This window comes from Grammomys surdaster, unplaced genomic scaffold (assembly GCF_004785775.1).
Source record: "Grammomys surdaster isolate TR1022 unplaced genomic scaffold, NIH_TR_1.0 125767, whole genome shotgun sequence".
Taxonomy (NCBI): Eukaryota; Metazoa; Chordata; class Mammalia; order Rodentia; family Muridae; genus Grammomys; species Grammomys surdaster.
Window position 1 is genome coordinate 463,994 of NW_021620598.1, and position 21,741 is coordinate 485,734.

Below are 21,741 nucleotides of genomic sequence, written 5' to 3' on the forward strand. Positions count from 1 at the left end.
CTCTCTTCCTCTCCCCCTCCCCCCTCCTTTCTCTCCAGGGTCTCTCTGTGTAGCCATGACTGTCCTCTTGCTCTGTAGATCAGACCGGCCTTTAACTCAGAGATCTGACTGCCTCCTCCCCTCAAGTGCTGGAACTAAAGGTGTGGGCCCAGCACCACCTCTGTTTCTGAAATGTGTGTCATCTGCAAGAAGTTAAGAGTCCATAACAGCCTTACATTTCCCATCTGTCTGAACTTCCCTGCTTCCTACCAGGCTGGTTCCAGGTGCCGCCTCCGTCTCTTCTATTGCTGTTTAGAGACATTAGGAACAAGACACAGAAGAGTCATTGGGGCTTGCAATTCCAGAGGGTTCGAGTCCAGGATCACCATGGCAAGGAGCATGGTGGCAGGAAAGCCTGGCACTGGAACAGCAGCTGAAAGCTTACATCCTTATCTGCAAGTAGAGGGAGGGAGAGAGACAGAGAGACAGACAGGCAGGCAGGCAGGCAGGCAGACAGACAGTCAGTCAGTCAGTCAGTCAGACAGACAGACAGACAGACACTGGGACTAGTGTGGGCTTTTGAAACCTTAAAGCCTACCTCCCAGTGACACACCTCCTGTAACAAGGCCACACCTCCTAATCCTTCACAAACAGTTTCACCAACTGGGGACCAAACTTATGAGCCTATGGGGCCGTCCTCATTCAGACCACCACAATCCCCCTCCAGGTGTGGTCGGGCAGATGTTGCTTCTATCTGAGGGGTGTCACAAATCCCAGTGACTCTCACCACATGGCTGTCCCTCTGAAGCCATTGGGCTTTGAGACTTCATAACAGTGAGTTTCCATGTCAGACCCTAAGCCTCACTGCAGCTTGGCCTCTGTGTACCCAGAGGTGAGTCACAAGGGACAATTCTGTGGCTCCTCTCTACCTGCCTGTGGGTTCCTCTCTTTCTCCCACTGTTCCTCTCTCTCAGGCCCTGACAAAAGGCTCAGAACTCCAGCTGGCCATGAGTCCAAATCTCACAGGAAAGGGCTCGAATCATGAGCTTGAGCATGTCCCTTTGACCTCCTTGCTGTGCAAGTTTAAACCACCCTTTCCAGGCATAGCCTCTGTCCGAGATTCCACAGTGACTTCCTGACTAAGCATTGTGACACATCTCTGAGTAGGGCAAGGGAGTGGGGAGGTCTGTGGTTGTGGTTAGGTTGTAAAGTCTCCAGTCCTGAATTTTGAAACATATAAGGCATCAGGAGTGTGTGTGTGTGTGTGTGTGTGTGTGTGCATGTGTGCACAGGCATGCACATACACACACGTATGGGGACACATGCAGGATTCCACACACCAGGCTTTTAAGTTGCACAATTTGTTTCAATTTCATTTTCAGAAGTTACTGTTATCATTTTCTCATCTGCCTTGGGGGATCTCAGGATGATCACGGAGGTCAGAGGACGATGTTCAGAGGATGACGTCTGGGAGTTGCTTCTCTTCTCCCATGTAGACGACTGAATTCAGGACATCAGGCTTGGGGTCCGGGGCCCACTGAGCTATCATCCACAGTTCTGTTCTCTTGACAGTTATGTTTGCATCCGATTTTATGGATAGAGTTTTGCGATTTGTTTTTTCCTACAGTAGCCCAGAATGCCTTCCTGAGGGGCTCCGTTGGTGGGATCACCCACACCCCAGGGTATGTTCCCCTTTGAGGTCAGGTAGGGTCTGTCACCATCTGGAAAAAGTCACAGGAAGTCTTTGTTTGATTTAACCCAGGTCCTATGGGATTTTTGTCCGAAAGTTGAAGCTTGGCTTAGCCAGCCAGGGGTGGAGCTGTTTGGCTACAGACTCACTTCCTAGACCCAGTGATGCTGGCTGTCCTCCCTCCCCCCCATCAGCTTTCTACTGCTGTCTAAGCATCACAGCCGGCCTGGGGAGGGAAGCTTATTTCAGCTTACATCCAGAAGTCCATCATAAAGGCAGGAACTGAACAGAGGCCATGAAAGAATGCTGCCCACTGGATTGCTCCTTGTGACTCTTCAAGTATTTTTTCTCTTAATGTGTTTGTTATCATCATTACTGTGTTATGTGTGTGAATGTTCTGCTGCATATGTATATCTGTGCCCCACACATGTGCAGTGCCTGTGGAGCCCAGGAGACGGTTCTGAATCCCCTGAAACTGAAGTTACAGACGGCTGTGAGCTGTCATGAAGGTGTTGGGAACCGAACCTTGATCCTCTGGAAGAGCAGCCAGTGCTCTTGGCTATTGAACCTTCACTCCAGGCCTCAGCCTGTTCTCTTACACAACCCAGGACTACCTGCCTAGGGTGGGCACTCCCCACAGTGGGCTGGACCCTCCCATATCAATCACTGGTTAGGAAAATGCCTTCACAGACTTGCCTACAGGACAATGGAGACATTTTCTCAATTGAGGGTCCCTCTTACCAGATGACTCCAGCTTGTGTCAAGTTGACAAAACCAGCCAGCACAGGGCTGAGGACCTCACTGCCTGGCCAGACCCCACCGGGTTCCAGCTGCTTCTCCCTGGATGGGCTAATGAGGAACTGCCCCATCAATCTCTGTAAAGCCCGAGGGGGGACTGGGTCAAGGCTAGCTCTGCAGGGGGACTTTCCAGCAGGATCTGATAGCAGCTAGGAAGATCATTTAAAAAAAAAGTTATTTCCTGTTTACTGCAAGTCTAATACATGCATAAAATGTATTTCAATTTTATTCACCTCCCTAACTCCTGGATCCTCCCCCACAGCCTTTCCTGACTTAAGGTCCTCTAGGGAGGTCATATCATATGGAAGGCAGCCATTGGCTCCTTCTAGGAAGGTCATATTATATGGAAGGGAGCCATTGGCTCCTTCTAAGGTCATATCATATGGAAAGCAGCCATTGGCTCCTTCTAAGGTCATATCATATGGAAGGCAGCCATTGGCTCCTTCTAGGGAGGTCATATCATATGGAAGGCAGTCAATGGTTCTTTCCAGCTCTCCCAGGCTTTGGCATCCATTTGCCTTTCATTGGTCTTTACCCTGGCATTCAGTCAACAACCCTCATTATCCTCTGCTACCTGCTAATTTCTGACCCTTCTACTCCAGAGCCAAGGAATCTGGACTTTTGTACTTCTTACTATGTAGGCTTCAGACCAACTGCCCAGCTTGGGCCAGGAGAAGCCCAGGAAACAGATGTTTCTTCTGAAAAGCCTGCAAACCTGGCTCACTTGGGGCCTGGCCAAGCCCTTTCTTCTCCAAGGTCTATGAGGTAGGGTAGGGTACATAAACTGCCTTTTTCAGGCCAAAAGGAAAGGACCATTACAGTTTCTTGCAGATCAGAGTCCAAGAAGCTGGGCCTTTGAGGCCATGGAACAATGGCTCATGGCCAGGAGCCAATACATCTCAGCCCAAGTCTAGGAGATAGGGGAGGGAAACCAGGGAGGCTTCTGGGTCTGTCAAAATAGAGTCTGGGTCATGTGGGTGACCATGAAGCAGCATCCTAGTAGCTGGATGTCTCAGTTTCCTCAACATAAGACTACCTGTACTGTCTCTTCTTAGATATGCTGCAGGCAGTGTGTGTGTGTGTGTGTGTGTGTGTGTGTGTGTGTACCTGTGCAATTGGGTGTCGAGGCCACAGGTTGTCATTGGGTCTCTTTCTCAATTACCAACAACCTTATTGTTTTTTCTTTTTTCTTTTCTTTTCTTTTTTTTTTTTTGAGACAGGGTTTCTCTGTGTAGTTCTAGCTGTCCTGGAACTCACTCTGTAGACCAGGCTGGCCTCGAACTCAGAAATCCGCCTGCCTCTGCCAACCAAGTACCAGGATTAAAGGCGTGCGCCACCACCGCCCAGCCCACCTTATTTTTCAATAAGCCTTTATTACTTACTTGTGTATATGTATTTGCCATCGGCCAGAGGACAACTTTCAAGGTGTCAGTTTTCTCCTTCTACCATGTGTGTCCCAGGGATCAAACTTCTCAGGTTTGGTGGAAGAAACTTTTACTTTTGTTTTGTTTTTTGTTTTTGTTTTTCGAGACAGGGTTTCTCTGTGTAGCCCTGGCTGTCCTGGAACTCACTCTGTAGACCAGGCTGGCCTCAAACTCAGAAATCCGCCTGCCTCTGCCTCCCAAGTGCTGGGATTAAAGGCGTGCGCCACCACCATCCGGCTAGAAACTTTTACTTGCTGAGCAATCTTCCTGGGCTTCTAGTTTACTTATTTAAGTGTATGTGTATGGGTGTTTTGCCATATGTGTGTCTGTGTGCGATGCTCACAGAAGTTGGAAGAAGATGTGAGACCGTCTGGAACCGGAGTTGGAGACAGTTGTGAAGCACCCACGTGGGTGCTAGGAGTCAAACCCAGGTTCTCTGCAAGAGTAGTGGATGTTCTTAACTGCTGAGCCATCTCTCCAGTGAGCTGCTAGGATCCGGCTCTGTGCCCTCAGGGTTGGGCCTGCAGATGCTGTGCTTGCCCCTCCTCTGTGCTTGTCTCCTCTGTGCTGGGATCTGAGCTCAGGTCATCATGTCTCCCAGGTGCCCATTCTTTCCCAGTAGAATCTTATGTCTGCAGAGGGGCAATGCAGGCAGCCTTTCCTTCCTCTTTAGCAGCTTCAAGTAGCAATTTGTGGCCATTAAGAGGCAAAGGCAAAGGCGGATTGGGTGTGTACTTTTTTCTCTTCTACCTTCCAGGAACTGCAAACTCCACGGCTGGAATTAGGGAAGTCATGTGGAGAACAAGTGGATGAAAGTCACTCCATAGTATTGGCTGAGTGGTGAGCAGGAGCCTGGTTCCTGGAGCCACTGTGGTAAGGAGCCCCTGACGGAGGCAGACGCGCCTGTAGCTGGAACCCTCCATTTCTTGCCCTAGCTTTTCCGCCTGCCCCTTGCCAACCACTCAACCTAGCTGACTCGTCTTCATACTTAAGTTACATTTTCCAGCAAACCACTTCACCATTACCAGGGTTCAGCCACCGCTGTCTACCTTCCAGCCACTACAGACTGACTCTTCTCCCCTGGACATTCATCATGGTCACTGGGAGAACCAGAGTGGTATGTGGGGAGGAGATCAGGGAGGAGGAAACACTGGCTATGGCAAGCTGAGGGTCCATTCATAGAACCTCTGACAGGAGCATCCCAGCTTGGTGTGAATGGCCGAGTAATGACAGTCACCAGTTCTGGGTAGCCATACAAGTAGGGACTTTCCGAGAGCAGCGAAGCCTGTTGAAGTGCAGGAAATGCCCATCAACTCCCGGGGGGCACAGATGAGGGCTGCTAGAGTCCCATCGGGTACGGGAGTTTCTCAGTTGAGGTTTCAGCGGCTGGGGATGTGGAGATGACTCACCTGGGGGAAGTCATATTGGTTACATGGGGTGGGAAGGGCCCCAGGGCCCAGATTCAGCACCAGGCCCTGGTTTAAGGAGGCCAGTCCCATCTTTTCTGGACAGTGTCCCTATGTCACCTTAGCTGCCTTATTAGAGAGCAGAAGAGATGTCAACTAAGCACAGGGGATCAGAGAAGAGCCATTTGTGTGTCTGCTGGACAGTCTATGCTGGGTCTGCAGCAAGAAACCACTGAATTTCTACAGCAGCTGAAACAGGACTGGACAAGCTGGGCCAGAAGAGCACGGTCTTTACAGTGCAATCACAGGCCTCAGGATCCAGCCTGTCCCCACTGAAGGCTGTCACCTCTGCTCCCCTCAGACATATGTCAGAAGCAGGGTGGGGACAGGGAAAGCCTGTTAGCAATGAACCAGTGTCCTGAGGAAAAGATGACAGAATGACTACAGCTGTTCCAGTGCCCCAGCACAGCCTCAGTGTCTGCTGTCATCCCTGTGGCTCCTCCCAACAGAGCAGTGGAACAGAGACTCTGGATCTTCAGTGTGCTGCCAAAATGCTACCCACTAACAAGACAGTCAGACTGACAACTTGAGACAAGCTGGGAAGTTGTGCTTGATTCCAGGAGGCCTGTGTGAAATTGGCTATCAGAAGGGTCAAGGGGCCTCAGAGCAGGGTCTGGAAGGTTCTGACCACAGTGAGGGTTGATGGGGAGAGATGGCAGGGGCTAGAGAGACTGCAGGCATGGTGGCCTGGTAGCCTGGGGTCACAGGCAGGCTTTGAATGACTGCAGGGGACTTTAGCAGAGATGGTGGGGAGGTTGACTCCAGCTTGGCAGCCTGAATATATAGAAAAGTGCGTGTGTAAGGTGCTCTGGCAGCTTCCAGAGGGCGGGTGGGCCTTGCCCAGTACCCCTTAGGTTTCATCACCCCAGATGAGGGGCCTCAGAGTCCCTGGGACTGGAAGTGCAGTCCCCTAGAGTTGCAGGGTGGTGATGTCTCCTTCCTTTTGGATCTCAGTGAAGTCAAAGTGCACAGGGGGACCCCTTCCTGGCTGGTACTCACCTCTTGGTATTGTTTTGAGACAGAGTCTCAGTGTGTGGCTGTGGCTGTCCCAGAACTAATGTAGACCAGGCTGACCTCAGAGGTGTGAGGCATGAGGCGTATGTGAAACACACATGTTGCAGGCAAAAAGGGCGTGCAATGCTTTGGCGACGGAGTTGTCAGCCAACTGATGTGGGTGCTGGGAACAGAACTCAGGTCCTCTCCAAGAGCAGCAAGTGCTCTTAACAGCAGGGCTGCCTCTCTAGCCCTCCCAAAGTTACTGAATCTTAACCCAGAGTTCTAGAGAAAATGCTGCTTGCTGAAGCCGGTCTCCAGGGCTTCTCTGCTAGCCCTCTCTGCACAAAGGCTGCAGAGAAGTTACCTGGCTCTTTGGGCTTCACACTCGACAGTGGTTGCTCTCAGAAATACCTCCCACAGCCCCAGAGCCAAACTTCAATGGGTTCCTAGCAGCCCAGCAGCTCCTGCCATGGGTTTCCTCTGTCTATTCTAGACCTTGAACATGATAGGCTAGGCAAGCGCTCAGCTGTTAGGCCACGTTCGTTCTTATTTATTTATTTATTTATTTACTTACTGTTTATGTGTGTTTTGCCTGCATGTATGTCTGGATACCATGTGCATGCAGTGCCCACAAAAGCCAGAAGAGGGCGCTGGATTTCTTGGACCTGTAGCCATCTGGTGGGTGATGGGAATTGAACCCAGGCCTTCTGGAAGAGTAGACAGTGCTCTTAACCCCGAGCCATCTCTTCAGTTGTCCTCATAGTTTTTTTTAAAGAATAGATCCAAAAATGTGTTTCATTCAGCCAACAATAACAACTAGCTTTAAAGGGCTGGAGAGATGGCTCAGTGGTTAAGAGCACTGGCTGTTCTTCCAGAGAAACCTCATGGTGGCTCACAACCATCTATAATGGGACCTGATGCCCTCTTCTGGAATGCAGGTGTACATGCAGCTAGAACACTCATACATAAAGTAAATAAAATAATCAACAGCAGAAAAACCAAATGAACAAAAAACCTCCCCCAAACCCAACTAGCTTTATAAAAGCTAAGGGTCTCTCTACTGTTGAGCCATATTGTCTCGGTGCACCCCCAACCCCCACAGACATCCTAGACAGGGACTCTGGGCAGACAGTGCTGGCCATCAGCTGAGTGGACTGCCACACAGCACAGCACTCAGCAGCCCTGCGTTCTTACTGAAATATCTGGACACACTAACTAAGACACCCCAGAAGCAGGCTGCCCAGTAAGGAGGCTCCATGCCTGGGGACAGGTGAGCAAGTTGGGGCACAGGTCCAGTTGCCTGGGGACAAGACAGAGTCCACAGGGCACATAGGGATGCACACAGGGCTCACTGTGGGATGGGGTTTGGACAGATCTGTCTCCGCCACTGAGTTTCCTTGTGGGCTGTTAGTATTTGATGGCCCGTGGCAGTGTTCAGAAAGTGAACAACTGAGGTGTTCTTCATGGACAGCTGGTCCTTGGGGCATCCCTGTCAAAAGATGACTGAGCAGCATTTTCAGTACCCAGTGTGTTCAAGGCCCTGGCTCCCAGCCCAACACTGAAACAATAAAGAAAAAAGGGGTAATACCAACAGCATCCGTTGCCCACACGTCAGGAATGGAGGTCTCTGGGAACATCCACCCTCACCACACCTTGATCCTGACATTACAACCTATAGGAAAACCCGCATGTTGTGGCTACAGGCGTGTGCTGCCATGTTGGCTCCAGTGTGTTGTGGAGGGCTGTCTGCCAGTTGTCACAGAAGCCTCCTCCCCTCCGAGATGCGCCTGCCCACTGTGCTGTGATGACGGCGTCTGTCAGTCCCACCTGTAGCTAACATGGGTGTGCCCAGTGTACAGTGATTCGGTACAAAGGCTCTTGAGGAATGACAACCCAGGCAACGGTCTCCTGTGCTGTGTGTTATATTTAGAAGTCTACAAATGGGACCTTTTAAGAAAGAGTCACAAAATAGTCATCTGAAATCACATTTTTGGTTCATCAAATTTCAAATATATTTTACTGCCCTGAACAGTATATTCTGGTGCTGTCTAAAACACAGCCAAATGACTTTAGTGGCTTACATCTATCTGTAACTTTTGGAACATCAAGGTCAAGATAAAAAATATTAACAAAACTACCCGATTATAATCGCCCCCTCCCTGGATCTGAGCCTTGTCCTGAAGCTGCACTGCAGTCCTTCTCAGCCTGTGCTCCTGGGACTGGGACTGCTAAGTGCACTTGGGAGCCCTGGGCTGGCCACACTCATCCTCTCCCACGGTGACACCCAATGTATTCCCAGGCCGCAGTGAACTCCCTTGGCATCATGGAAGCTCAGGTTTGTTAAAGGAACTGACTGGGGAACACTTGTAAAAGTAGAGAATGTACAAAATAATTTACAGAGTGACAGATGGCTTTAAGTGTGTGTTGTTTGAAATCTCCTTGTTGTGTGGGGACACACAGGAAGCAATCTGTCAGCAGGGGCTGGGCACTTCTGGTCTTGTTTTTGTTGTTTTGCTTCTTTGCCGTGAGAAGTGTGTGCCGTGGATTTAGTTCCCCAGGCCTCCTGAGCCCACAGTCCACGGAGACTCTCAGGTGCCTCAGGTGAAGGCTCCCGGTCTGGAGAGAGGTGGGAGGAGCCATCGGCTCAGGCTTCCAGTTCTTGGAACTAAAGATGCCCCAAAGATAAAGCAAGGATATGCTTGAGAGACACAAGGAGCTAACCTAAACCAGAAACGAAAGCAAAGCCCCACTACATAGAAATGGGGAGGTCTCAGAGGAAAAGGGACAACTCAGAAGTGTGCAGGTGCCTTGCCAACTAGTGGAGCCTGCCTGCAAAGCAGCTGGGGATTCTGCACAGCCAGATGTGGTCTCAGGTCCATCTGAAGTGGAGTTTTACCGGGTTGGACACAGCCTGGCACCAGGATTAAGAGCCGTAGCGATCCTAGAGAGAACCAGACCAACATTTACTACCAAGATATCACATCTGTCTCCTACCATGCACATGCCATGTAATTGATGTTGATGAGGGACACCTGGCTTTTGTCACTGGCCACAGTCTCTGCACGAGGAGCAGCTGAGTGGTGCCAGCACTGCCTCAGCTCTCCATGGCCAGGAGGGCAAGTGGGGGTTGGAATCTGCCTGGGATTATACCATGTGAGAGACGCCCAAGGCCTAGAGCTCCCAGGCTATACTTGCAAGGCAGGGGCTGGGGCCCTGGGCCATGTCCTGAGCTCTCCATGGAGTGTGTGTGAGGGGAGCACCGAGAGATCTGTCTGAAGTCCCTGCTCATCCAGCAGAGGTTCAATCTCTGCCTCTGCTTTTTCACTTATAAATGGGGACAATTCTTAAATACAGGAAGGGCACACCCACAAAACAGGGATATTACTTGCCAGGGCACTGGTGCCAACAGGACTTGAAGAAATGCCTAGAGGAGGGAGGAGGGAGGAGGGAAGAGGGAGAAGGGAGGAGGGAAGAGATGCCCAGTCTCTACAGTGTTAGGTTTTCTCCTCCCTCACACTCTCATCAAGGCCACAGCGGGTCAGTCTGCAGACTAGAAGCCTCCATGGACCATAAGTGGCAATGTGAACTCAGTCAACTCCTCAGGATCACACTCCATCTTAATAGACTGCTTCTGAAATGACTTTACATAACCAAGAAGATTCCAGAAGCAAGCTGTTCACACAATCTGAGATGGCCTCCCTGTCATAAACGGGACCCCCCTTCGCCTTCTTGTATATGAACTGAATTAAGTCTAACACAGAAAGACAAGTATTTCTGTAGATACATGAAGGATGTATGTGTGTACAGTGTCAAGCAGAAGAGAGACTGTCTAGGGCACTAAGGGGGTGGAGTGAAGGGTAGAGATGTGGAGAAGATATGCATCAAGTCCGATCTATACATTATGAAGTGTCCTTCGGTGACCAGGGCCATACACAATGAGTATACACTAATAAATAAAGCTCAGAGGTCACAGTGCAGTGCTGTGAGCAAGCAGATTAGATATGCATATTTCTACTCCATAGAAAATGGCTTCTGGAGAATTCCAGAGAGCTGCCTAAAATATACCACTGAGAAAAAAGAGAACATACACACAACATAATTCCCTCCTTGTTTAAAAATATATGCAGCCAGGAATAGTGGTGTACACCTTGAATTCCAGTACCTAGGAGGACAAAGAGTGCTGTGAGATCTGGGTTAGCCTGGTACAAAGCCAGTTCCAAGCCAGCTAGGATACATAGTGAGACCCTGTTTCAAAACAAAATGCTGGGTGTGGTGCCACAGGCCTTTAATCACAGCACTCAGGAGGCAGAGGCAGGGGACTCTCTCTATAGTAAGCTGCAGGCCAGCCAAGACTACACAGAGAGACCCTGACTCAAAAAAAGAAAGACAAACAGAAGTAAAACAAGACACAGCAGAACACTACAGGGGTACCCCAGAACAAAGAGATGGTGGGTGGTTTCTACATCTTCTGTGGAGCTGGGAGATGGCTCAGTGGTTTAGAGCACTTGTTGCTCTTGCAGGAGACCTGGGTTCGATTCCCAGCACCCACATGGCAGCTCACAACCACCTGTCACTACAGTTCTGGGGACTTAATCCCTTCTGTGAGGCCAGGCATACATACATATGTACACACATGCAGGCAAAAACATTCATATCTATAAAGTAAAATAAAATAATCTAAATTTTTTAAAAAAGAATTCTCCATTCTAAACTCATATGTGGGGAAATACATGAACCCCAGTAGGAACTTAGGAAACACTGTCCTCAGACGGGGTCTCAGCCCAGACAAGCCTTGAACTCAAGATCTTCCAGCCTCAGCCCGCAGTGGCTGAGATTACAGACAGCGTCACAGAATACTTCACCGCTCTAGGCTTTCCTGATGCCTGGACCGTCCTGCAGCACAGGCCCCAGCTCCCAGCAGCAGCTCCAGGCCCCCAGGAGCCCCAGCATTGTCTCACTCACCTGAATGGATGTCATGACCCCATTGGCAAAGACGGAGAGTTTTCCAGCAACAGAGCGCACACCTTGCTTGAACTGCGCCATATCCGGGGCATTGGGCAGCACGTTCGAGAAGTTGTAGTTTCCTGCACACAGAGAGATGCCAGCTTGTCCCTCTTCTAGGGACGTGCACAGCTCAGTGAACCCACCCTGCTCCCTCCCCTCCTTCCAGGCATCAGTTGTGTCCAGAGAGAGGGACCCTGCAGTAGGGCATGGCTCAGTGGGAAGTACTGGTCCCAACACACAGTCCTTCAGCCACCACAGTAAGGGGGACAAGGTACTATGTCCCGTGCCTCTCAAGGCTCAAACTGGACTGTGCTGGGCAGCAGGCAGGGTCCATTCATTCTCTATACATCCGCTCCTTCATAAACCAGATACGTGGAAAGGGCTCTGTCGGGTGCCAAGGGATGGGTCCTCCCATGAAAGAACTGTCGTGGTCTGGTCACCGGGTGCCACACCCCTGATGTGAGTGAGGCACAAGCATGTACAGGCCTGAGGTGTGCTCACAGGCTCAGGGCAGCTGGGGGAGGGAGAGCCAGGTCACGGGAGCCAGGCTGAAAGCTGGTGACTGGGTACAAGGACAGGACATCATCCCAAGGACAGGGATCTAGCACATGAAGAACTAGCAGAGGAGAGTAGGGCAGCCAAGATGAGGGAAGGACAGAGAACAAACAAACAGAAAGGCCTGGACCATGGGAGGGGCTGCAGACAAGGAGCCAGGGGGACACCCAGCACTCAGGGCTGTCCTCTTCTTCTTCCAGGGGAGACATGGATCTTCTTTAATGAGATATTATGAGCCAAATTATCAGAAATGAGACAAATCAAGAGAAAAGTCTATGACTTTACAAATGGCGAATGTCACAAGGTTCAAACAACCTGCAGCTACTTGTCTGAGACAGGCTCTGCAGCCTGCAATGTGCTGACATCAGAGGCCAGGGAGTGAGCTAGAATCTGGGTCTCAGGGTGCTGCCACCTAAGGATGTAGGTAAGAAGTTTGCAGGCAAAGGCCTGAGAACACACTGAGCCTGAAGTTGCAGGCCTGCATGCCCACAGCGGCTGCACGCCTGGCCCCTGAGCCAACTTTACATGGAAGCAGCTCAGCAAGAGGGTGGCTCAGGATGTGGGGCCATAGGCTACGTTACGCTGGAACAATCTGTCCTTGAAAGAGACATGGGGGGTGGCTCTGTGGATAAAGTACTCATCAAGTGTGAAAACGAGCTCAGATCATAGGGCAGAACAGGCGTGCCATCCCACCTGTAATTCCAGACTGAAGGGAGGAGACTGCAGATTTCCCAGAGCAACCTTCGAGTTAGACTAGTCCAATCTGTGAGCTCTGGGTTCAATTAAGAGACCTGCCTCAAAGAACAGGTGGAGAGTGAAGGAGGAAGATTCCCACCAGTCTCTGCATGCACATATGCATGCACGTGTGCACACACGCATACACAACACACTCTTACATGCTAAAAGCACCAAGGGATAAGCAAGAAAGTGGGAAACAACCTTTCTCTAACATGGCTGTCACACTTTCTCCCTCTGCCGTCTGGGGCCCTGAGCACCCCATCCTTCCCACACAGGGCCCAGTCCACAGCTCACACGCTCCCTGGCCCTGCTGTGCTGGTGTTTTTGGTGCTCACCATGCTCCTCACTCCGTCTTTCAACCTTCTCTAGTGGGGAGCAGCCCTGAGTACCACGCACGATGTCTAATCACACCCCATAAAGCATCTACTTTCCAGGAAGCACATTCATGGACCAAGAACCCCAGACTGCTTGATCTGACCCCTGCTAGTGATGAGTGATGAGGCCACAGACCTGCTTTCAACACTAGTGTAGGCCCTTTGCTGAAGTGCATGCCAAATAAGGAGTCCTCGGCAGGCAGATCTCTGAGTTCGAGGCCAGCCTGGTCTACAGAATGAGTTCTAGGATGGCAATGGGCAGTCCTCTGTAAAGCCATCCAGCAGCTCAGGGTGGTGGCTCCTGATGTCCCAGGGGGAGCAGGGGTGGGGTTACAGATAGGCAGCCACAACAGTCCCAGCTATCTGGGGTCAGTGGAGGGGCAAGCTCTGCTCAAGGCCGACTATCAGCCAGTCAGGGGATGGCCTGGTACTCCAGGGAGTACCTCACAAAACCCCGAGTTACTATGGACCCAGTATCAGAGTTCAGTGGACCTTTGTTCTGTGGTGGGGGCAAGAGGAAGTCTGAGCTGGCCAGAGCTCTGGAACAACTCGCAGGGCAGAAGGGTGTGTTCGCTTCAAAGAGCTCTCCTCTGCTTTCTTTTCTTCTTGTTTTGTTTTGTTTTTTAACAATAATGCTTTGGAGTAAATGTTCCAGGAAATTAATTAGAAAAGCATTCAGAGACGTCAACAGCCTTGGCCTTGGGACGGACCTGCCTGACTGGCTCCAGCACTGCCAGGGCAGACACTCTGCTGGGAGACCTTGAGGAGGCTGAGTGCCTTTATAGCAGGGTCACATCACAGAGGAAGCAGGCCTGACAGAAGGCTAGGATGTGAGGGTCACACTGAAGCCAGGAGTCAGGGCTGCTCTAGCTCTCTAGAGCAGTGACTAACCAAGAACCACAGCCCTGGCCCAGCCCTGTCAGGCATCAGAGCAGCCAGCTGGCCCCATCTCTCTCTCTGAACACTGTTGCCTACCTGCCAGCCACTCTGCCAAAACACGCCAGCCTAGAACGGTTCTCCTGGCTTCAGCCCAGGAAGCTGGCAGTGCTGCTGTATCTAAGGCCCAAACCTCCACACAGAAAGTTCCAGACAGTTGAGATTACCCTATTCCTCCTCCGTGGAAGCTACATCCAATCCAAATGTTTGAGAGGGGGTGTGGCCGTCAGGATGGTTACCCTACACAAACACTCAGGCCTGTACACCAAAGCCAGTCTGGTTGTGAAGTGTGCAAACCAGCATACAGAGAGTATTCAGCCTGCAACGCTGGCTCCTGAGGCCTCTTCCTCTTGTTTTTTTTTCCTGAAATGACCTCAGAGGTTGCTGCCATTTCACGATCACCCTGTGGCCTGGTGGGCTGTGTGGGGTGTTCCTGCAGGCCTTGCGGGGTAGGGAGCACACAGGTAAATGCAGAAGGCACAGCTCTGTGTGGGCAGTAAGGGCCTACTCTGAGCTCATGGTTGGACTGCAGCCCTGGGATGACCAGACGCCTTGTGCAGAGGTGTAGGAAGGCAGTGGGGTCAGGCACTCCCTCTCTCACCTGCCCATGTCCATGCTGCGTTATGTCTTTCTTGGAGAGCTACTCGCTCCTTCCCTCCTGTGCATCCTGAGGGCTGAGGGCCTGTGAGGTGACTCCTGGGACTCACTCCAGGGACTGACACCTTACAGTGTCTCATGTTAACCACCCCACAGGAAGGAGACAGCGGCTAACTAGCCAGTGGCTGGCATCTCACAGGTCACCAGAACCCCCAGCCTCCTCTATGAACAATGTTCTCCATACTAAGTTGCCAGATGACAGGGGTGCTGTTGTATAAATGGCATGACTTGGTCTCAGGGGACACCTCAGCTCGAATTGCTCACATAGGGACAAGGCAGAAGGTGCAGGAGCATGGAATCTTGGGAAGGGAAAGGTCCCATGGGGACACACGTGCTGGGGCTGTGGAAGCCCTGGAGCCCAGGGAGCCCCTCACCTGCGGTCTGCTTCCTCTGCTCATCAAAAAGGTCTGCAGAGCTTATGGAGGAGCTGGTGGAGAGCCTCTCCAGCCGCGCCCGGGTTTCAAACTAGACAGGAAAAAGAGGCAGAGTCAGACTCCAAGAACTGCTGAAGAGACGGGAGTGGGTCTGTTCCCTTGGCTCTCTGCCTCCCATGTCACCCCAAGTCAAGGCCTGGAGCTGGGTGTCTTTTGCAATGATTGTGGGTGGGGCAGCATCCCACATCACTGCCAGTGTGATCAGTATGGGGTAGCCAGAGCTCTGCTCTCAGCCAATCCTTAGAAATGCCCACACCCACTTAGCACATCAATTTGTATGGCTTCAAGGGTGTGTGAAACTGGGGTTGGAACCCTGGGCTTTGAGTATATTAAGCAAGTGCTCTTCTAAGAGCTGCCCTTCAGCTCATGGATTTTAACGTAAGCATTGGAGGGGTCCTTTGGCAATGAAGCCTCTGTTCTGAGACAAACCAGCACCCTCAGGGTCAGAGTTCAGCTCCCCACCCCCACGCCCACCCCCTACATTTGAGCACGAGGAGGAAAAAGGAAAAGGGCTTAGCTTCACCAGACTCCTGGGTTAATGTGTTTGTTTCTGAGACAGGGGACAGCTGGGTAATGCAGCATCTGCCCACAAATATATCCAGGCTTCATTTAACCATCATTAAACTGATTAAAAGCAATTGCTGCTACATAAAAATCTCCTAAATTAACTCAAAAGCTACTGGCTGATGCTGTTCTCCCTAGAGAGGCAGGACAGCAATGAGACCAGATCCCTGACTCCTCAGTGTCTCAGGTGCCTCAGGCAGGCCTGGGCTCCAGCACTGTTGTCTGGGAGTGTCTGGCTAGGTCCCTTCTCTCTCAGCAGCCTGGCCCCACATGGTCCCCACAGCTAAGCTTCCTTCCTGGTTCTCAGGGGTCCTGTAGGAGCCTTCTGCACCCTTACATCTGTCTGGGCTTGTATTCCAAAGTACATGTCCGAGGAAATGGCCTTTACGTTGCCGAACTTCTTCTGGGCTTCATCTGTATTGCCAACGGGTTCATATTCTGGCTTCCGGCGAGCACTGGGCCTACAGTGAAAAACACCAAGCTGTGGTGAGGCTAGCTCAGTTCACGTTTTCACTTGTATGGAGCCTTGCATCTCAGCTGTGTTAGAAAACACCCACTACGCTGTGTGAGCACGCAAGGACAACACTGTCCATCACTCAGCGTGTAAACTGCATGGGCTAACAGGACATCCCAGTTATGAGGTGACCTCAGGTTACATGTGTAAAGTCCCTTGTGTGACAATAAATGATGGCCTCCTGTCATCAACTGTAGCGGAAGCTCTTCAACAGGTGAGCCATGGAGGCCACCCCAACCAGAGTCTCTACAGTCAGGGGACAGAGCTCAGAGCCATGGGCAAAGGCAATTACTGGATGACCAGTCCACACAGCATCTTCCTGTATGGGAAGATCAAAAAACAAACTGGCAGGGGCCTGCGGCTAAAGAACAAGAACAAGGAACTTAGGGTTGACAGAGTGTCCTATGCCTTGCTCTTGATGGTCATTACATGGCCATGTGTTAGTCAAAATTATGAGAACTGCATCAGTTCTGATGTGGTAGCATGAACTGTAATCTGAGGCAGAGGCAGGAAGATGTCAATATTGTGGCTAGCCTGGGCAACTCAGTGAAACATTGCCTCCAAATAAAACAAAATTAAATTGAAAGGGATACAGACGTAGTTCAGTACAGTGTGCTTGCCAAGGATGCTTCAGGTACCGGGTTTAATCTCCAGCGCCACACACTCTGTCCCATAGATATCAGCCCCTCACACATATATGTGCCACACTCCCTCCCCCCACACACACACATATTCCAAGCACCACACATACATATGCAGGTATACACATCCCCACACATACATCACCAGGACCACACACACAGACAGAACTCCTCACCCCACACATGTCTATATACATATAGACCCAGATTCACAGACCAAATGGCCGAACTATTTCCTAGGAAAAGGGGACTCTTACAGTTTGCAAACAGCCTTCAAATGGGGTTAGGCGACTCATCCCGGAGGCAGGCCATGACCCACGGACTGAGAATCCCTGGGAACTGGCCCTCACGCCCGCTTTCTAACTGCCACAGGTGTTTCTGACATGTGTTCCCAAAGCACAACAACTTCCTAAAGGAGCACAGGACACACATGACACAGGTATCGCCCACTGGTCCTATGACTGAGGTACCCGGCTCCCCAGCCTGCAGCTCCCACCTGTCTGAAGAGCCTGTGCTTTTCATTCCAGGCTCAGGGTCTCTGCTGCTGTCTTTCTTCCAGTAGGAATCGGCACCATCATCCCAGCTCGAAAAGGAGCTGCTTCTTAACTCCATGGGGTCGTCAAAGTACCTGCTGGAAAGGGGGGGATAGAGACAGGGAGTACTTATGGATGCTGTCCTATCTGGCCCTCTTGCTTATGGGTATGGGAGACCTAACTTCCCTGTCCAGTCATGTGCTGAAGGGCAGCTGAGACAGACAACACTAGGTTGGCCAATGAACAAGAGCTGACATGGGGCATTCCTTTTAAGGTCTTCCGGGTTGCACCCAACCACACTGAGGGCTTCAGGGAAGAGGTGTAGCCTTTCCAATGCTGCAGCCTCAGGCTGCTGAGACTTCCATCCCCCTGGACAGTTGTGATGCCCTACAGCATGTCTGAGAACAGGTTGGGTGGTCCCTCAGATAGGTAGGAGCCGAGATATTCAGGTTTTTGTCAACAGTGAAACTCTAGGGCTTAGTGTTGAGGAGATCAGTACCATCCTAGGGCAGGAACGTTCTTCATCTACCTGAGTGAAAAAACATATCTGGACTGGAGAGCACTGGGGTACCTTTAAATTGCAAAAGAAGGTGCCACCTGCATAGGTGCTCTGAGCAGTCCCCACATGGGGCTTCCCTACTCCTCACTCACTCACAAGGGACTCCCGCTCTGGTCCCCTGTGGGGGATACCCAGTCTGCCCAGGCATCAGTCTCCTCAGGACTCAGCAGCTCTCCTCATCACTGGCCTTCACCCAGCATGGGCTTTGATTTCTGGGCCCTACTTCCTCAGGAGCGTTTCCTTCATGCTGGTCCTGACACTCTACCTTCCTCCCCTTTCAACACACTCCTGCAGTTCCTGTCAAAACCCCTAACAGCACACTGTCCTGCCTCAGTCACATCCCCCACCAGAGCCATTTGGACTCTGTGGGGCTCAGCAGAGCAGTTCCTTTCATTATTCTGAATGCATTCTAGAATAAAGCATCATGGACAGTCTGGAAATAATGGAACTCACTACAAACACCATGCCAGGACACATCCCCCTTGCTTAATAGAAACTCTTCCATAATTCACAATATGCAAGTTCTAATGGCTGATGAATAATTTGGAAGCAGTGAAAGCACTCTGTGGCACTGACATGCTGGCTTTCAGAGTGTGTTCACTTCACCTCTGGTGCCAAAGCACCTCATTCAGCCCTGCTATGTCACTGTGGTCATCAAGGAAACTAGAGGATGATTCTGTCCCTAGACAACCCGCAGCTCACCAGCCACACACCACACCAAAATCTCTCTGTTCTACACATAAACACCATTTACCCCCAGGTTTCAAACTGAAATTAGTCTCTGGCACAGCGGCCTTTGTGCCTGACCCTTCTGATTGAGCCAAGGACGAGAGAGGTTTCTGGAGGCTGCAAGGCATATATAAAGGTTGATCCTGAACACAGACAGGATCATGTTCTAGGGGCCCTGCGCAGGGCGTCAGTCCAGTGCCCTTCAGCCCAGCTCACCACCCACACAGCATCACAGTTTCTCTGTTCTACATCTACATTTGCCCCCAGGTTTCAGACTGGTCCCTGGCACAGAGGCCTTTAAGCCTTTGGGATTGACTCTCTTGATTGAGTCAAGGAGTTTCTGAAGGCTCGAAGGCCCCACATGGGTTCCTCCATGACCTGAGGCTCTGGGGATGGGAAATGTCCACTCAGCAGGAGACCTTATCCAAAACCCTTTCTCTCACTCTGCTATCTGAGCACAGGACTGGCTCTCCATGAACATGACTCTGCCTCTTTCTACACCACCCTCCATGAGCATTATTAAGGAGGAGGGAAGTCACCAACAGGTGGGGAGGGGCAAGGTTCCTCAGCCCCCAGTCCAGCCCTCATAAAAAGCAAATGTGAAAGGGTCTGATGTGTGATTTCCGATCACAAACTTGAATTTCTCCTGTGTGAGATATATTTCATCATGTATGCTGCGGAAGTATACGCAGGTTGGAGAGGGGCAGGCAGCCTCTGGCTAGGCCCACAAGGAGCCATGGGCTGGCCAGGTCCCTTTCTAAACTACTGAGACTCAATACCTTGGAGCTGTGCATAACGACAAGGAAAGAGCTGTCTGCACAGTGCCGTTCCTAGGAGCCTGGATAGGAAAGTCAACACTTCCACAGCTGATTACAGATAACATAACCTACGACAGCTCTACCTACGAAATCCATGTCTGCTGGCCTGGTGACACCAGGATGACTGTGTGACTGTGGCAGTGCCATCACCGATAGATGTGTCCCATCCTCACCAACTCTGGGTGTGAAAGGGTCCTGGGCATGGCTAGTGCAGCTGCCCAGCTGGCCAGTCACGGAGCCACATGTCCGGCTGAGTTCATAGGCTATAGGGGACGCTGGACAGCAGAGCCATGTGCTCTGTAGTGCCTCAGCTCTCCCTATGGATCCTGCAAGGTAGGCCCCGCCCGGATCCTTCAGCTGGACAAGGAAGCTGTGGCATGGAGCACTTTAATAACCCAGTCATTGCCATGTGTGGTCGTCATGTGGCACAGCCAGCATTCAACCTGGACTCCAGCTTTCTGTACCTACTTATTATGTCAAAACTATCCCAACTTCCTGTCAAGTCAGCTTCTGGGTGACTCTGACAACACGACTCTATTCAAGATGACACTTGTCCTCAACCACAACCAGCCTTGTGCCAGTCACAGGTTTTACCCCAGCCGACAGTAGACACAGAAGCTCAGGACCTGGCTGTCCTAGTACCATGGGTTCCCCTCAGGGAACAGTCATGGCGTTCATGAATAGATTCATATACAAATAATACTATTCATACTGGATTTGCTGGCAGCTTCCAGAAGCCAGTGTTCTGCCATAGAAGCTGTTGAAGGTCTGTCTGGGCATGCTCCAGCCTCTCCACTTCTCACAGCACACAGTACATCTCACCTACCTCTAATTTTAACCCTCAGTTTTTAACTGTATCAACAGACATTTTTCCTCGCTGTAAGCACAGCTCCTTACACTGTCTTCCCAGCCTTTGTCCTGCACACAGACGCTCGTCAGCCAGAGCTCTCAGATGGGGCCAGGCACTGGTTTGCAATGGCTCCTAAGGCCGATTCCTAACACGCCCATACCTGCTGCTCTGTTCAGACCACTTGGAGCTAGAGCTGAAGTACGAGTCCTCTGGGTCCTCCTGGTACTTCCTCCTTGGCTTTGCCAGTGTAGGTGACTCCTGCTCAATGGTCTGCATGTCTGAAGTCACGGAATGGGAGATGCCACTTGAAAGGACAGAATAAAACAGGAAATATTATATCACTGGCTTCCTAAAGGCTTCCGTCTTACCAAACAAAAGGATCTTTTGAGGCATACTCTGAACAAACACAAGGTGATCAGGATGGGTGGGAACCCTGTCTGAGCTTTGGAAACTGGAAGGCATTGTAAGGGCTGGACTGCCAGGAAGACAGCCACATGCAAAGGGTGTGCCCGAGGCATCCACTCCAGTGCAGTGCACACTTCATGGAAACTCACACCTATTTCCTTCTCTCCAAGAACCATGTGTGCCATTTGTCATCACACACACACACACACACACACACACACACAACGTACAGACATACTGTTTCATATAATCCTGTCTCATATAGCCTAGGTTAGTCTTGCTATATAGCCCAGGCTGGCCTTAAAAGTTCCTGATTCTCCTGCCTCTACCTCCTGAGAGCTAGGATTTCAGGTACACGCCACTAAGAGTCAACCAACTATGCCCTATTGGTTAGTTGTTTTGAGGCAAACAAAAACACTTGGAGCACAGACTGGGCCTGAGTGGATCCCCAACCTTGATTTCTAGCCCAGGGTCTTGTGCATACTTCATCCACGCAGGGCCAGCCTTCTCCATATTGCTCTAAATACCACAGCAAAGCAGCAGGCGAGGAAGCACAGAGTACTGAGGAAGCTAGTTCCTGGCCTAGCCTTCACAGTGAGCAGACAGCCCTGGGCTACCTGGAGCCCAGCAGACCCTACCTCCTGCAGCTTCCAAAGCCCATGCCCAGCCGCTCGGCTTCCACCTTCTTCTGGCCGCTCAGGTTCAATCTTTCATCATCCTTCTTCCTGTGAATTTCCAGGTCCTTGTAGGCCAATCGCAAGGACGAAACGCTGCTGGGAAAAGCACACTTCTCCTTAGTCGGCTTTAAAACCTCGACCTTGCATTCAAATCCCAGGCAGTCCAGAGACTGTAGCTCCTGCTTCTGCTTCAGACAATGGCTTGGAGTCTCTCAAACACAAGTTCAGTTCTTTTTGGCTGTTCTTCTGATTGTCTGGTACCATGGTGCACACCTCAATTACTTCCCCACAGGGTCCTCCCTCTGCCTGACATGGGATGACACTTCCCTGGGACACAGTAGTACAGGAGGTTAGTCCTACTTATACTTGTTGAGACCCAGGCGATCTGACGCCCTTTGAT

The 21,741-nt window shown here is 51.1% G+C and overlaps 1 protein-coding gene across 6 annotated transcripts in view; it reads right to left on the bottom strand.

Annotated features, from left to right (window-relative positions):
• Positions 1 to 8,259: 8,259 nt before the first annotated feature.
• The window catches only part of Arfgap3 (ADP ribosylation factor GTPase activating protein 3), a 49,217-nt gene continuing 35,735 nt past the window's right edge, over positions 8,260 to 21,741 (bottom strand). For 2 of the 6 annotated variants that reach the window (XM_028788718.1, XM_028788716.1), the window contains exons 10-16: positions 21,303 to 21,434; positions 20,420 to 20,563; positions 17,267 to 17,401; positions 15,953 to 16,076; positions 14,992 to 15,082; positions 11,316 to 11,437; positions 8,260 to 9,294 (exon numbers count right to left, since the gene is read on the bottom strand). In XM_028788718.1, the coding sequence (XP_028644551.1) occupies positions 9,277 to 9,294; positions 11,316 to 11,437; positions 14,992 to 15,082; positions 15,953 to 16,076; positions 17,267 to 17,401; positions 20,420 to 20,563; positions 21,303 to 21,434 (766 nt within the window). In that variant the 3' untranslated portion in view covers positions 8,260 to 9,276. Of the gene's footprint in view, positions 9,295 to 11,315; positions 11,438 to 14,991; positions 15,083 to 15,952; positions 16,077 to 17,266; positions 17,402 to 20,419; positions 20,564 to 21,302; positions 21,438 to 21,741 lie in introns of all 6 variants that reach the window. The other 4 variants (XM_028788715.1, XM_028788714.1, XM_028788719.1 and 1 more) reach the window with 3 other exon arrangements.